A 16,043-nucleotide genomic window follows, 5' to 3' on the forward strand; every position below is an offset into this window, starting at 1 on the left:
ATTTGGCTGGATTGAGTGAAGGTATATCAGGTGTTTGAGGAATATATTATTAGTAGAATTATAGTTAAGTTTCAGTGGCCAGTGATGGACTTCATCTGACTTGAGTAAAATTCTGCAAGTGGCAAGCCAAAAATGTACCAAGGTAATTTTTGTTGTCTCCTTTTTGTTCAGAAATTATTATTTAATTATACTTGGTGACATTGAGTGCACATTAGAGGCAGGCATTTACAAGGATTGCTAAACCAAGGGTATTTCAGGTTCATCCTTTGTGAGCTTCTTGTTCTGCCAAACCCATGTGCACCCCTGCCTGTCAGAAACCTGTGCCACGCCGTGCCAGAGCTCCTGACTGGGCTCCTGCCCTTAGATCAAGTGATATCCTCAGACACCATCGGCAGGAGTAAAACAAACCCACCCACCATGAATTTGTAAAAGCCTTTGAATTACAGTGTGAGGGGCTGAAAATGTTTTCTCCTTCTCCTCAGCTGGACCTTTGGTTCCTGTTGCAATGGTCTCTTAGTCTTTTACTTTTATTGATTATATGGGAACATGAGGGCAGCAGAGAATGTTTCAGGTACAAGGATGATACACCAGGCCCATGTGTGCACAACACAGCTGCAGGGGATTGTAATAAGAATAGGAATTAAAACAACCCTTTGTCATCAGAAAGTCCCCACTTTTCAGTGGCATGAAGCTATTAGGGTATGAGGGAGAATATGTTTGTACTGAGGGGTTGTATTGTTCAGTACCCAACAGTGTACCCTTCCTAGATCTAATATTTCATTTAAAAGCAATTTGCCTGAATGAAATAAAATATGCATGATGGGTGAACACAGATGAGCTCTGTTAATGTATTCTAATTAACTTGCTAAAAATATTTTAAAATCTTAATAAGCTTAAAGAGAATTTTTGATGATCAGATGCAATGTTAATGAGCATGGTATAAAAACATAAGAAGGTAAAGTGTAAAGCTGATTGGCAGTTGCAGTGCTGTCTGTATACCTAACACTTTCCTTGGGCAAAAGAAAGATCTTTGGGTTAAATTTTACCTTTTGTCTTGGTAGCTAATTTCCCAAGATCTATTTCTAGAAAACTTAACAAGCAAAACATTAAAAAAAGAAAAAAAGAAGAATTTACCTGTTTGATTTGAGGTGTAGTGGGAATTTTATTGCTTAATTATGCCTTAGAAAAACATGTTAAGGACATTTATAATAAAGTATGTGTGTTCTTTGTGTGTGGGAGAATGACTCTTTTCCTTTTATATATGCCATAAATCTCTGATTGTAGTCCTTTTTCTCTCCAGGCTATTAGGTTTCTGCAGACTGTATTTCATTCCTTAGCACCTATAGTTGCTTGGCAACAACATCTGATTTACATGAACCCAGCCCCGTGAATGAATAGTTACCTGGAACCTTTCTGTGCAGAAACCCTGAGAAACGTAGCAGTTCTCCCATTCACTGTGACAATTATTAGGAAATATTAATTGCTTCTCTCTATTCATCTTTCCATAGCCTTTGTTTTTCAGTTAAAGGGGACCAAACTGTATTCTCTGTTTAGTTCTAGCCTGCCAGAGGTCACACAATTCATTTATAAATAATCCCCTTGGAAAGGAGAAGGTTTATTAATAACAGAAGGCTTTAGTGCTGCTCAGAGACCAAACTGGTTCAAGTGGTCCCCAGTGCTGTGTTCTTTAGGTACAGAAAGAATGAGTTCAGAGGAGTGAAGTAACTCAGCATAGTCACATGGAGCAGGTCAGCATGATTTTTTTCTGTGAGTAAGTCTGGTACATAGTTTTTAGGGAGAAAAATGTTACCACCTCAATTCATTTTCTTCTCTTCTTGATATATGGAACTTAACTGAACAAACAAAATAAACAGATTTTCTGCTACCTCAGCTAGTGTTTGGCGAGCAGTTACACCCTCCTATCAATTAATTTTATTCTTGTGAAGTACTTTTCAACCTGTAGGTTATTTCTATTGAGAAGAGTAGGAGGTATGAAAGAAAAAAATCAGGAAGAAAAATTCTTTACCAGACACTGAATGAACACAAACCAGTCTTCCTGGACTAGGAGATGAAAAGCTACAGGCAATATTTGTGGATGTCAAAACAGTTGTAATACTTCTTTTAAAAAAATGTTTAAAGAGAACATCCAAATTCCCTTGATTTGGGAGTTCTTTTCTGTTTTTTATCAGGCTTATCCTTGCAAAAATAAAATATTGCTTGGGCTTGTCTCTTTTCTGTTGCATTTCCAGAGGCTTTTATTGCTGTTGTTGGTAAGACACAAAGGCTGGTGTGGAGGGAAGCAGAGCAGAGCTGAGATCTGGTAGAGATCTGCTTTGCAAATCCAGATCCCAAATTGATTTTCCCCCCAGGTTTGTTGTACTTTGGGTTTCTCTAGAATCAAAATACTTGATAGCATGTTCTTTTTTCTCATCACTTGAGTGGCATTCAAGGTCAGGTCATCGCACCCTGTGCCTTTTAATTATATCTTGTGGCTTTAGGTGGTGCTGAACTTGCAGCTCATTATTATTATATTTTCTCCTGTGGACATGTCTTGCTACTGATGCTCATACTCTGCAGATTAACTAATGCAGAATCGAATGCATTTGTGATCTAAGTAATGAAGAGGCCTTTGTTCTATTCTTGGTTGTTCTTCTGGTTTTGTGTGACCTTGGGTGGCTCATTTATCTCCTTGCTTGCTTTTCTCATTTTAACCTTCAGTGGATGGTGTCATATGTTGATTTGCCAATGTAATTTTCTATTTCCCTTAGAAGATTTGCAAGGCTGAGTATTGGTGTATGAGGACAAATCTTTGTTAAAAACTGTGTTTTTTGTCATCCTAAATAACTCAGTAACAATCATTATTTACTGATGTGTCATCTGTAAAGCCACGTGTGGTACTTATACACATCAGAATTGTGATAGGCATGGGACGATGCATATTTTGCTGAGTTTCAAGCACAAGTTTCTCATGTGTCAGAATACTTTGAGGAGATACTGAACTGTGCTGCAATGCTGCCTACAGAGCAATTGAAAAAAAGTTGGTTATAGTCAGAGGAGAATGCCTAAGGTAGCAGTGACCTTTTTATAAAAACTAATTTTTGAGCATGCCTTGCATGTGCCAGTCTCTGGGTGAATGTCTCACCTTAGTCTGGGAACTGAGCAGCAGGAATTGTCAGGTTTGCCAGAGGCACTGGAATGTAGCTCATGCAGAGCTCCCCAAAACCCTGTGCTCACTGTGATGGGGACCACAGGACACCTGACCTCCTCTCACATGGCTCTGCAGGGCATGTGCCTGCTGGAGCTACGGACATTCAGAGCCAGAACATTCTTTCCAAAAAAGTTCTCCCAGGCAATTTTCCAGTGCAAGGTCCTCTGTGATTTATCAGGAGTTTTTATAAACTGGTAAATAGCTGGATAGGCAAACTGACAACATGCAGTCAGACACTTCAGGGACAGGCATTTTTAGTACTCTAACCAACTCTGTTCTTTTTTCTGATAATGGTTTCAGAAGTGAAGACATTTCTGCAAGCCAATGGTATTAGACCAGCAGCACTAAGTATCAGTGGTTTGTGGTCTTGAAATTATGCCTTTTAATGAGTGGCAGAACATAATATCCTTAGCTTGCTAAAAAGAAATACAAGATGCAATTTAATTGTGGTCTGTAAAGTGCCAACATGTGAAAGGAAAACATAATTTTAATAATAACGTTTTAACTGGAAGGCTAAAGCCACAAAGATCAAGTGACTAGAACTTTAAAGAATAAAAATATAAATTATAGGAAGACTGCAACTATTTAAAGGTATTAAACATGAAAACAGTAGACACAGTAAATTCTCAGTCACTTTAGCTGAGTTTCTGTGTCTTTCTGAGGTCACTGTAGTTTAGTGATTACAGATCTGGACTCTGGGATCACTCTGTGGAAGCTGCGTGATCTCGTTTAGGCAAATAGTCCACTCTGATCTTTTACTATTTTGGAGATATCTGCAGGTATGTTATTAAAAAACTGGATGTGATGGCCAGATTTAAAATGCCTGGTTTGTATCTCTTCTAGGTTTTGTTTTCACACTGGTACCACCTGCTTCAGAACATTTTTTGAGATCAGTTAATTTGTCACATTGGTTCCAGATCTCTTGTTTATTTGCTGAACAACAGGAATTCTGAAGTGGAAGGTGAAGGCAGAGGTGTTGCTGAGAGTCTTATGGATAATGTGGCAACATAGGGTAAATCAAAGCAGATTGTTCCTTGCTAGGTTAAGCCTTTAATTGGAGCCTTGGCTACTTTACAGATGTTTGAACAACTGCTGAACAGTTTTTGTGGTTATTAGTATTTTCCTCAACAAACAGTTCTTATAATATCCAACCTTTATGTAACAAAAGAGGAAAACTGAGTGGCCAGAAAAAAAAAACAAACCAAAAACTTGATGTAAGCAGTTACATTGGTACATGAATCCTTTTTATCATGCTACTTCATGAAATATGTTACCTGCTTTTTCTTTAATGAATTGATTCAGAACCTAAAAATTAGATGAGTAAGAGATAACACAGTTCAATAAATTGCTTCCAGTAATAAAGTCTTCAGGAGAGGACTTCCCCCAATACATTTTCAGTGTTGACCAAACAGATTTTAAGTGTTCATAGGATCACAGAAAGGCTTGGTTTGGAAGTGACCTTAAAGATCATCTAGTTCCAATCCCTCTGCCGTTTCTTCCATCTCTTTCCTTAAAAGCTTCAGTGGGATATTTTTCCAAAATATTCAACCTTTATCTACAAAAATTATTTGTCTGAATCTGCTGCTTTCCCCCCCGCCTCCTTGCCATAAGCTCTAGTGCTGAGTTTAGATATTTTTTTTTTAATACCTTACCTTTGGAATTGGAATTTGCCCCAGGCTTCATTGTAATATTCTGTCAAATAGAGATCTGTTTCTAGGAAAAAAAAAAAAGGAAAAATTAAAAAATCACTCTGAATTGATGAGCAGTTGCAGCTCTGCAGTATTTCTACAAGAACTGCAGATATTTCAGAGGCCTTGTTGTGAGCGTATCAATGTATATGTTATAACAATGTTATGACTATTGATCTGCTTGTTCCCAAAGAAGTCTTTACCACTCATGTACCAAAGTTTTCCCTGCAGTATAATTCTGCTGCAGTCAATGAAGTTGAATTTTATCTTGAGTAGATTTTGTTTTCTCTGTAGTACCTCTTGGGCTGTGTGGTTTTTTTTGGGGGTGATCTGCAGTAATTTAAACAGCTGTTAAGAGATAATTTATGTCCATGTTTTTCTTTGTTTATTTCTTTCTGAAATCCATCAAGAAGGTGAAGGCTTTGAGTCAACATTAAATTTTAAATTCATCTCTGAGCTGAGCTAGACCAGGAGGATTTTCAATAAGGTGATTTGGTGTTTTTAAGCTTCAGGTTCTGAAATCCTAAGTTTTGTCTTGATTGAAATAAGGTCTTAGGAAGGCTAAATTTGACATCTTCATGAAAAACAACTTCTCGAGAACATAAGGTGGCCTGTGACTATCAGTGGTACTTGAGCCTTGGTTACTCAACTCTTCCTACTCTGTTTCAACTTAGTTGTTGCTCCTCTGCTCATTTTAGTGGTGTTCTTGCCTTGCATCAGTGTGAGCAAGTAGCAGCATGCCTGGTCACCCCCACATCATTGTAGAGACTCTATCTATGTAAGTAGCATAAATGTTGAGAATATTAGGCATATTTGTCATTGCTGCTGAGAAAATCCAGGCTTCCCCCCCCTCTCTGTTGAATTACAGCTGGTTTAATGGTCGCTCAACTACAGCGGCCTTAGAGGCTGATGGTCAATTCTATCTGTAAAAGTTGTTTTTCTTCCCCAGGCACTGCATTTAAAAAATAAGACTAAATTTTGTGTCTGGGAAATTCCTAACAAACATCAGAGCAACCCTCAGTGAAATTAAAGTATGTTACAAAATATGTGAAAACTTCAATTGCCAGTTAGAAAACAACCGTCCTCTATGGAAAAACTGGCTTGCTTTTGTCAGTAATAAATTAGCTGATGCCTCAGTGAAGTGAAAGTCAGAAACACTTCTAAAAAATAGTCTTTGAATGGCTTTTACTTGGGCAGTTGTATTTATCTAAAAAAAAAAAAAAAAAAAAAGAATAAAAAGGGTATATTCCAGTTTCCATTACATTTGCCTCATTCATGTAGATATTGTTTAGGACCCAGTCTGAGAAGTTTCAGGGACATAAAAGGCCATAATCAAAAGGGTTTAGAAAAGAGAAATATTTTACCATAGTGGGAGTTAAATTTCAGTGTCTTTATATGAATAAAGAAAATTAGCATGAATTTTGGAAGAGTTAATAAGCAAGGAGGATGATTTTGGAATATTTGTTTGATAAATGGGACAAAACAACCATATATTTTTTGTTCTGTTTTGTTTTGTTTTTTTTTTCTTGAAAGGAAAGCTAGCAAATACTTTTTTTTTTTTAAATTACAGTGTTTGAAGTTAATCAGAGAAATAAAGGAGGGGCTTTTCTTGTTGCTTGCAAATTGTAAATTGCAGTTATTTGCAATCATGCTTATAACTGGCGTGGGTTCATGTGCATAATCAGCTGCTTTTTGAATACATGTTCTATTGTTCTGTTTTATTCATGGATTCATTTGTGATGAGAAAGATGTTATGAAGCTGTTTGGATGAATTCTTGGAATTATCTTTTAAGAGTTTTGAAAGTCAGTGAGTGCCTGGAGTTTGGGTACAAACGAGGACTGTGGGTAGCACTGAAAATTTAGGTGAAAAAGTTGAAGGGTTTTAAGCCTCAAAATGGAAAGTCAAATTCTAGTTTTGGACTTAGAGGTGCATGAACCAGCAAAATTCTGTAGTGACACAGTGACACAGAAGCACGTTTCTGTCCAGTTGAAATACAGCCAGATCTAAAAGCCCTGAGGTCAGGAGTCATCCCACCAATTTCAGCATCTGGATCTGTTACCAGTCTTATCTGTCCTTTATCTTCCTGGTGGAACAGGAGGCTGAATTTCTACCTCCAGTCTCCTTGCACAAATGTGGCAGAAGGCTTTTGGTGATAATTATTAGCATTGCCCTTCTGACTGGTGTGAGTTTGCTGATATAATTATTTTTCTTAAAATCTACATTTATCATCATAGAATCATAGAATGCCCTCAGTTGGAAGGGACCCACAAGGATGATTGAGTCCAGCTCTTGGCCCTGTACAGGACCAATCCCCAAATGTCACACCATGTGACCAGGAGCATTGTCCAAACACTTCTTGAACTTTGTCAGGTTTGATGCTGTGACACTGCCCTGGGGAGCCTGTTCAGTGCCCAACCACCCTCTGGGTGAAGAACCTTTCTCAAATACCCAACATAAACCTCCCCTGACACAACTTCAGGCCATTCCCTCAGGTTCTGTCACTACTCACCAGAGAGCAGAGATCAGTGCCTGCCCCTTCTCTGTGTTTGTAAACACATAGTGATGCAAGACTGCAGTCTTTTTGGGACCACTGACAATGCTGATATATAATATATATAGTGTAAATATATATATATAATATATATATATTCCTAAACAATAAATAATAATATATAATGCTGACATATATAATTGTAATTTCCCTCTCTTCTCAGTGACAGATTTTTTTTCTCCTCCCTATGTACCTTTCCATGAAAGCAATATTTTGGCTGAAAGTGAGAGACAGGAGATGAACTTTAACATCACTCAGTTCTTGCTAGATCTCTGTGGAAGGCACAATGAGTATTTTTGTGTGCACAGTGATGTGCACAGAGTGTGCTGCCTTCTCAGCATTGTGTGGGAAAGTGCCTTTTGCTCAGAATTCCCACATAAACAAACTTCTTTACTTGGGTCTTCCTCCCTCCTCCTGTCCATTTGGAACCATTATTTTAACTCTGTTTTGTTAGGTCAATCACCATGTTCCACAGAAGAGATCTCCAGAAGATGTGCATATGGCAGAACAACACTGTGCCATGTGCAGCTGCAAAAACTTTCTACATAGGGTTAAAATTCAGCATCAGCTCTCTAAAAAATAATTAGTTTTTCAATAAGAAGGAAATAAACTGGTTGGTTAGGTACTATGCAGGGAGCTTTTAATTAAAAGATGTTTAAATCTGATTCTCTCAACTGTCAAAGAATTGAATTCTTGAATTATGTTTGCTACAGTTGCTGTTGGGTTTTTTTTTTAGTAACACTGTGAAGTTCTCTTTGTGCAGTGCTGTAGGGGATGGATGGTAGCTCCTGACAGATTCAAACACAGCTGGCTGAGAACACTGCTGGTGATGGATGAACAATGTCTCTGTTAATGCCTTTTATACATAAATGATGGGCTTGCTTTATTTATTTATAAGATGTATCCAATTACACATCTCAGAGCAAATGTCCACTGTTCAGTAAAGCACACAATATTGGCATTAAAAAGACAATCCGTGAAATCAGTGATCAATGTATTTTCCTCATTCTCTGGAGAGAGACTGAAATAAGAAGCAAACCTAAAATTCAGCAAATTCAAGTAGTTCTTTAGGGACCTAATCCTTGTCTGTAAGAAGTGACTGAAACTCAATGAGGGATGATGCTCTCCCTGCTCTGGCCACTTGCAGAACACCACATTCACCTGAGATTTTGCTTTTGCCTGGATGGATCAGTCCCACCTGTACAGCAGCTCAGAGTCTGTCATCCCACAGTGATGGCTAGAGCTCACTTGGCTATAACCTGCTGGGATGTGTTTCAGTGAAATGAGACATCTTATTTACTCAAAGAGGAGGAGAATGAATGGTTTTGCCTTTCATGTAGCTTCAGCATAGGTTTTTGGGTGCTTTTGCTGTGTGTCTGTGAGTATTTGTACTCATGAGTGGATCCCATTTAGAACGTGAGCTGTCTAACCAATGTTAGAAACTTCACAGTGTAAATTAAGTTAGTTTCTTTTATCAAGTAGATGCATTCTGAAATAATTCTTAATATTTTACCACAAAAGACTTGGTCTGGATTGAGATGGTTGTGCAGATAGCAGCATGTTAAACAATTTTAGACTTGAGATCTGGCTTGTCCTCTTAACCCAACTGATACCTAACCCAACTGATAGTGGGGTAAATGCTTACTTGTGTATGGTCTGTATTAAATAGCAAATGCACTGTAAATTCACCCCTATGATTCTGATAACTTATTGATATAGAAATGGCTTGAATTACAGTGATGGCATGAATTTATAATGCAGTCAAAACCTGAAGTTTCTGACCTAGCAAGGAGTAAGTCTCCCATCCATTCCTGGATTCCAAATGCAAACATTTGGGAAGCTGTGGAGCAGAAGTGCTGAGGCAGAGAGCTGGCATGGTGATGACAGTGGAGGAGGCAGCTGAGCTAAGATGTGTTTGCTGTTCTCACAGGGCTGGTTCCTGTTTGGCTTTGGCCCTTTTATGTTGCCCAGTGTTCTTTCCTGGTGGTGGGTTCAGCCCTTTTCCAGAGGCACTGGAGAGAAAGCCTGACTTATTCTTTGGTTTGAACTGCTGAAAAGTGTAGCCAGTGTGTTTGTTTCTTATCCTGCCTTGCTGTCTGTCTCTGAAATGTGGTGTTTTTATGTTGGATGTGGTAGTTCTGCAAGAATTTATATTTGCAACAAAGTTTAGCAAGACAGAATTGTGACTACCAGGCAAATAATTTAGAGTTTGGTTTGGTTTCTACGAACAGAGGCTTACTAGTTATTTTTCACTGGTTTCTGTGCTATTATGTTGTTGTGATAATCTTGGCAGGAATCTGTCACTCTGTGTTGGTATAATTGAAACTTGTTTTCCCTGAGGAATCACTCTGCTGTTTGTTTTATTTGTTTACTGACATTGACAGAGATCCTAATGGCTTTTAAAACCCAATTTGTGCATCACTGAATATCCTCCAAAGAAGAAAATAAAATTAAATTTATCAGTAAAATAGGGTCTCCCATGCAATTCTTTGTCTCGGTCTTGGGCTCCACCTGAGCACCCAGATAGGGGTCTGGAAATGGTGTGGTGAGCTGCATGTTCTGATTATTTCTAATTCTGTCTTTGGGGCTTTTGTCATTAAGATACTTGAAAGGATAAATTACAATAAGTTATTTAGGGCATCAGTGTAAGTTGCCCAACTTCGCCTTGTGAGAAATAAATTATCTTTAGCTTTTATTAAAAAGGAAGTTAAGATAACAAAACAATAACCACTGTGAAATTTCCCTTTTGGGAGGGTATATGATGGTATCACTTATTATTGTCATAAATCAGGTTAATTAAGTGTTTAGATTTTTAAAAATGTACGCTATCAAAGTGTTTATGCATTTATTTTGTTTTAAGCCTTTGAAGAACTTCAGTGAGACCATTTGGACTATTTATGTTTGTTATGCCTTGCTGAATTGTGATTATGGATAGATGTGTGGCTTGTTGCATGCACACAAATAAATGGTGAGGCAGACATTCAGGAATGTGGAAGAAAGGATGGGTTTCTGTAAGCCTAAAGAACACAGGATATGTTGTTTAACTCCCCCAAAGCTGTGGGTTTGCACTGGATGAAGATTCAGATATATTTTTCACTTTAGTGCAGTGATTTAGGCCATCTCTAATTGCCTTTTGACACACTTCCTTGTCATTCAAGCACATAGGGATTGCCCAGGTTTCAGTGAACTCTGACTGTGAACGTCATGAGGAGATAAGTTTGGAAAATACTGCTGATTTTAAAGGTTATCTGTCAGTTTGTATATATACAGCTATGAGCCAAACCAATCTGACCTCAAACCAGAGCTGTAATATAATAACACTGCCTTTCTTACTCTGTATCTCCTTTGCAAATCTCCCTGACATTGATAGCACTACAATAATAATAGATCTGCAATATTTATGTTGCCTCTTCTGAGGAAGTGTTCTAATGTGCCTCGGAAAAGTGGGTAATTAGTGTTATCTCCTTTTCTACAGAAGGTAAATTAAAGGTACAGAGAGAGATCCCTGACTCCCACCTCCTTCTTCTCACTGTGCTTGGTTCAGTAGCACAAATCTTGACCATATGCACTGTCACTCTGATTTGTACTTTTTATTGCATTGCAGTGCCTAAAACAAGGATTTTGGCTACTGGTGGTGCATCCCACAATAAAAAGATCTTACAGGTAAGCAGCAAATTAAATCCTGAACTGAATTTGCAATTACATTTCCGTTTTTATTTTGCTGTACTGAATCCAAAATCACTGCAGCTGCACAGGAAGGTATGGATATGGAATTGTGAATCTGCTGCAGGTCTTTGGGGCTCTTCTTCAGGTTTAGTGTGAAAACCTTTACCCTAGTGCTAATTTTACATTGAACTTAGAGGTTTTTTCACACTTGACTGGTTTTATGAATGTGTATCTGAAGCACTGGTGATTTCCAGGTCTCATCACTTAAATCAATCAGCAAAGAAATCACAAAGAAACTTCTTATATAATACCTAAATTTTTTTTTTTTGTCATTCAGGTTGAAGTTGAACCATTGGTTTCTTTAAACTGAAGGGGAATCATGCTGGTGTTAAACACTGAAAAAACCCAACAACAACAAACAAATGAACAAACAACCACCCCCATACAAACATCAACCCCGTGCCTTTGTGTTATTTATTAGCATTGTTACATTTGCTGGGAGGAGGCTACACTCCTGTAGGGTCATTCCTTTCCTCTTCCCAGCCTCCTCTTTTGCTGCTGCTGCACATCCAGCCTGGGTAAGATCCTTCATCCATCTTGTGGAGAACAGAGAACCATGTGCTCTCTGTTTCTGCCCACTGAGACTTGGCAAAGCCTCGCTCACAAATGGTGAGAGGCCTCTCACCTGGCTTTCGACAGCGCAGAGCGAGACATCTGGATTGGGATTCATCCTGCCCAAACCCAGTCATCTGTGATGTGATGTCTGCTCATGATCTGTCAACCCTGTAATAGTCAGGGGGGATCCCGTCTGTTGCAGTGCAGAGGAAAGCGGATGGTGTTTTAACTTAACAAATGTAAATGTCTCCCTCTGGGTGATCCGAGGAGCTTTCTGGGCTCCAAGGGCTGCCTTGACAAGCTCCCCTTTAACCACAGCCTCCAACACTGACCTGGAGGTAGGCATGTACACCAGAAGTCCTAATCTTGGGCCAGGTCTTATCACTGGCAACAGTGAGCACAAGGTGAAATGTTTTCTGGGGATTCCAACCCCTTCCCAGCAGCTCCAGAGAGTTGAGGCCAGCCTCAGCTGCACACCATTCTCTTTGACAATTGCAGTCAATTCTCTGCTCCACAAAACCTGAGCTGGATTAAATGGAGGTTGAAGAGCAAAAAAGCAAAAAGCTGTTTTCTCCTAAGGCATCTAAAGCACGTGTGTCTGTAACTGCTGGTTGTACAGCTGATTGGGGAGCAGCAAATTTGGCATGTTTTGCCTGCAGATGTCACTTCTCTTCACCTGCTTTGGTTACTTTGCCTAAGAATGTGATGTTGGAAAATTAACTGATTGGTTAATTGCTTAAAACATTGGTCCTTACAGGAGTAATTCTGCTAAGGGTACATCAGGAAAGATTGTATTCACAGATGACTTTGTTTTTAAAGTTGTATTTCCAGTTAGGGTGCTGGGAGGATCTCCTTGCTGTGGAATGAAGGCAGAGAAACAAATGTTCTTAAAATGCGTAATTTGGTAACATACACAGCTGAAAAATCATGGGATTGGGAGAGTGGGGGCTGGGTGCTTGCTCTTCACGTATAACAATTCAGCTGGTTTTAAAACTCATTAGAAGTGCCTTAAAAGAATATGATCAATACAGTGTCATTCACTTAATTCAATCACTGGTTAATTGGATCTTTCTTTTTAATTTAATCAAAACCTCAGAAACTATATCAGTTGCATAAAGAATAACAGCTTCCACCCTTATCATGGTCAATTTTGGATAATTTGTTCCAGGGCTACAAAAGACTATCATTTAATTAATCAACATTCAGGAACTCCTATATTTTACACCACAAAGGAGACAACTTAGTAAAATCTGTTAAAAAAAATTTAGTAGGACAGCTTTCTCCACAGTTCCAGGAAGCTTTTTATAACATATGTGCTGCTTGATTAATGACCACATGGAACACAGTGAATTATCTTCAGCAGTAGAGCCTTTAACAGTTTCTTTTTAAATTATTTGTGAGAGATAACACAGCTCCAAATGACTTACCAAATATATGAATTTTGAATAATCTTTTATTTTATCATCGTGGTAAAAAAAATGTTATTTGTTAAATTGTTAAAACGTTATTTGTAGTATTATAGCTCTTCTTAACAATCAGTATAGGGCTTCATTGTATGAGGCTCTTCAGAGATGAAAAAAAAAGAAAAAAATTGTTGTCCAAAAGATTGTACAATTTAAACTCAAGACAAGAAATACCTACTAGAGATGAGGTGAAGATGCAGATGGGGAATGTGTTGAAACAAAGTGGTAGCATTGGCTGGCAGGATGGGCAGTAGGACTAGAGCTCCGTGACCTTATAACTTCCAGAGGACTTTTTAATAGATAGCCATGATTAATTTTTCATTTGTTCTCTAGCATTGAAGCTCATGTGTTGCTCAGTGCTTGCTTGCAAATGAAATTAGCCAATCCTGACTTCTCTGTCTTACCAGAAGACAGAGTTTTAAGTGTATAAGCTCAGGCTTCCCTTGAGTTCTAGTCAGCAAACAGCCACTTTCATTTACATTGTGAAAATCAGTGATTTTCAAAGGTTTTGATTTGAAGATTCTCCATAAAACTTCAGAGAAAGAAAAATCCTTTAGAAATTTCATGTATAATATATTTCTATACTTAGTCATCTTTTATGAAAAAATCTACAGCAGGGTTATAAATTCCAGGATCAGGGTTGCCTTGCACTAATCCAAATGGTTTGGAATGCTGGACAATCTGGCTATATTTTAGACTCAATTGCACGGATTTAAGTCAGGTAAGACAATTTTCCCTTTGGCAAAAGTAATAAAACCAGCACAGATTATATCTCAATTGTTTCCTGCTTCTTGCCTTGCTCAGCCTGAGGGGTACCTGCAGTCCTAGAAGTGATGAAACCAAAATGGAAAGCATTTGTTGACCATGTTTCTGGAAAGGAGTTATTGAACCTCCTATGTCCCTATCCAAATATGTCTTAATTTTTCCCCGTCTGTATTGTTTTTCTAAACCTAAACTGTGGGGAAGAGCACATGTACTAACTGCATGTGAGGTGTTGATGGTGTTGATTTCAATGCTGAATGATGAGTGGTTGAATAACTTTAGTACCTGTTGGATACCATAATAAATTCTTTGCCTGTAAAATTTTATTTGTATTGCTCAAGCCAAGTATCTCAATATTTCTTCATAGCTAAAGTTCCCTTAAAAAAAGGAGAACTGGTAAATTTAGAGACCATGTAATCAGCTTCTGTGTCACTCTCCCTGCTGATCCTAATAGGATGGGAATGGTGGAGACGAAGAAGAAAGGCTTAGCAGGCCTTCATATTGCTGGAGGTTTATTTTTATCCAAGCTGAGAATTGAGGAGCCGTGACTGGTTCTTCTCTCTTTCCTTCCCACTTGAATCAGCCTTAATATGATGGAAGAAAACAGGCTCCAGTTGTGGGTTCCTGAGCAGGTCTCCTTGCCCTGACATCAGCATGGGCTGATTGTGTGAGCTTTTGAGGGATGACACTTGAACCGAGGCTCCTCTGAACTGAAACCAAGAGATCTGGAGAGAAATGGGACTTTATTTCCTGGCTAGAGTTACACCTGTAGCTCAGAATTACCAATACCCTGTTGTGTGACAAGTTCAGGCCTCATTGTTGCCTGCAGTGCTTCTTTCCACAGGTTCCTGAGTGCTTGGCTGGGGCTTGGGACAGCTGCCTGTTTACCTGAGCAGTGATGAAGGATTTCTTTGCCCTTTGTGTTTCATGGATGCTTTGATGCTCTTCAGGTCCTGTCTGATGTGTTCAACGCGCCTGTGTTCACCATTGACACGGCCAACTCTGCTTGTCTGGGAAGTGCTTACAGAGCAATCCACGGTAAGGCTGCCAGGAGACACTTGGGAGCAGTCAGGGAATTTAATTTCACTTGGTTAATACTTGGGATTAACGTTACAGGGCATGAGTGGGGAGTAAAGCTGTGCACATCTGACTGGAAGGTCGTGCAGGTCAAAGAGGGATTTTTGCTCTTAGTACACTGGGATTAGGCTAGATAATATAATTTACATTGTAATTCCAAGCCTGGTGGCTGCTTCTCAACCAAGGGATGGGGTGTGGGAAGTGTTGGTACTGTCTGGGGAGTGTCTGAGCCCTTCACATGTTGAGTTGCTACATCCACGGAAGAATACAGCCAGCTGAAGGTGCTGGAGCAGCCTGCCACCCCAGTTTGTGGACTGGGCTGTAAACTGGGCTGATGAAATGGCCAAACCAAACAAGAGGTTGATCCCAGTAAAGAAGATCAAAGAGGGCAGGGACAAGAAGACCTATAACACTTCTGTCCAGTATTAAACCTTTATTTATCTTCCAGCTTTTAAACATCAAGTTGAAAGATATGCAAGGTTTCCTGGGCTCCATGCACTTTCTCTTATAAGAGTATGAATCTTGGGATACTCTTAGGCTGACCAGTCATCTTGCTTGCTGTACTACATCACTCACTGTAATATAACAGTCCAAGCCCCAAGATTTACATGTTAATTAACTTATATCTATTAATGCATGTGGGTGTGTGTTGAGGGTCAGCTGTCAGCTATTTAAGACTTGAATCCCAACCTTGAATTTTTATCCATGTATTTTAAAATGGTTTCTAATATAGTACAACTAAACAATTCAAGGAGTGTGGAATTCCTTGTTTAGATCAACTGTAGTTAGCCTCAGTTTTTTTTTTTTTTTTATTTGCATCCTTAGGATTTGGGCTTTAAGACATGGGTAACTTTTCTACAAGTTCATGTAAGACCATGGGATTGCAACAAGCATGGAAAAGATAGCATCACCCATCAGAAGAAATCAGCCAAGTTTTAATTTTAGAAGCAAATTCTGCTGTCACATTATAGCATCTAAAGACAACATGATCTCTTGCATGTGAAAACAGCAC

The 16,043-nt window shown here is 38.8% G+C and overlaps 1 protein-coding gene across 3 annotated transcripts in view; it reads left to right on the top strand.

Annotated features, from left to right (window-relative positions):
• The window catches only part of XYLB (xylulokinase), a 78,308-nt gene that overhangs the window by 53,024 nt on the left and 9,241 nt on the right, over positions 1 to 16,043 (top strand). For 2 of the 3 annotated variants that reach the window (XM_005527759.3, XM_014256724.2), the window contains 2 exons: positions 11,053 to 11,111; positions 14,905 to 14,992. In XM_005527759.3, the coding sequence (XP_005527816.2) occupies positions 11,053 to 11,111; positions 14,905 to 14,992 (147 nt within the window). Of the gene's footprint in view, positions 1 to 11,052; positions 11,112 to 11,451; positions 14,857 to 14,904; positions 14,993 to 16,043 lie in introns of those variants that run through there. The other variant, XM_088065117.1, reaches the window with a different exon arrangement.

Source organism: Pseudopodoces humilis, chromosome 1 (genome assembly GCF_049639895.1).
Source record: "Pseudopodoces humilis isolate 2021_Gansu_Grassland_sample_001 chromosome 1, ASM4963989v1, whole genome shotgun sequence".
Classification (NCBI taxonomy): Eukaryota; Metazoa; Chordata; class Aves; order Passeriformes; family Paridae; genus Pseudopodoces; species Pseudopodoces humilis.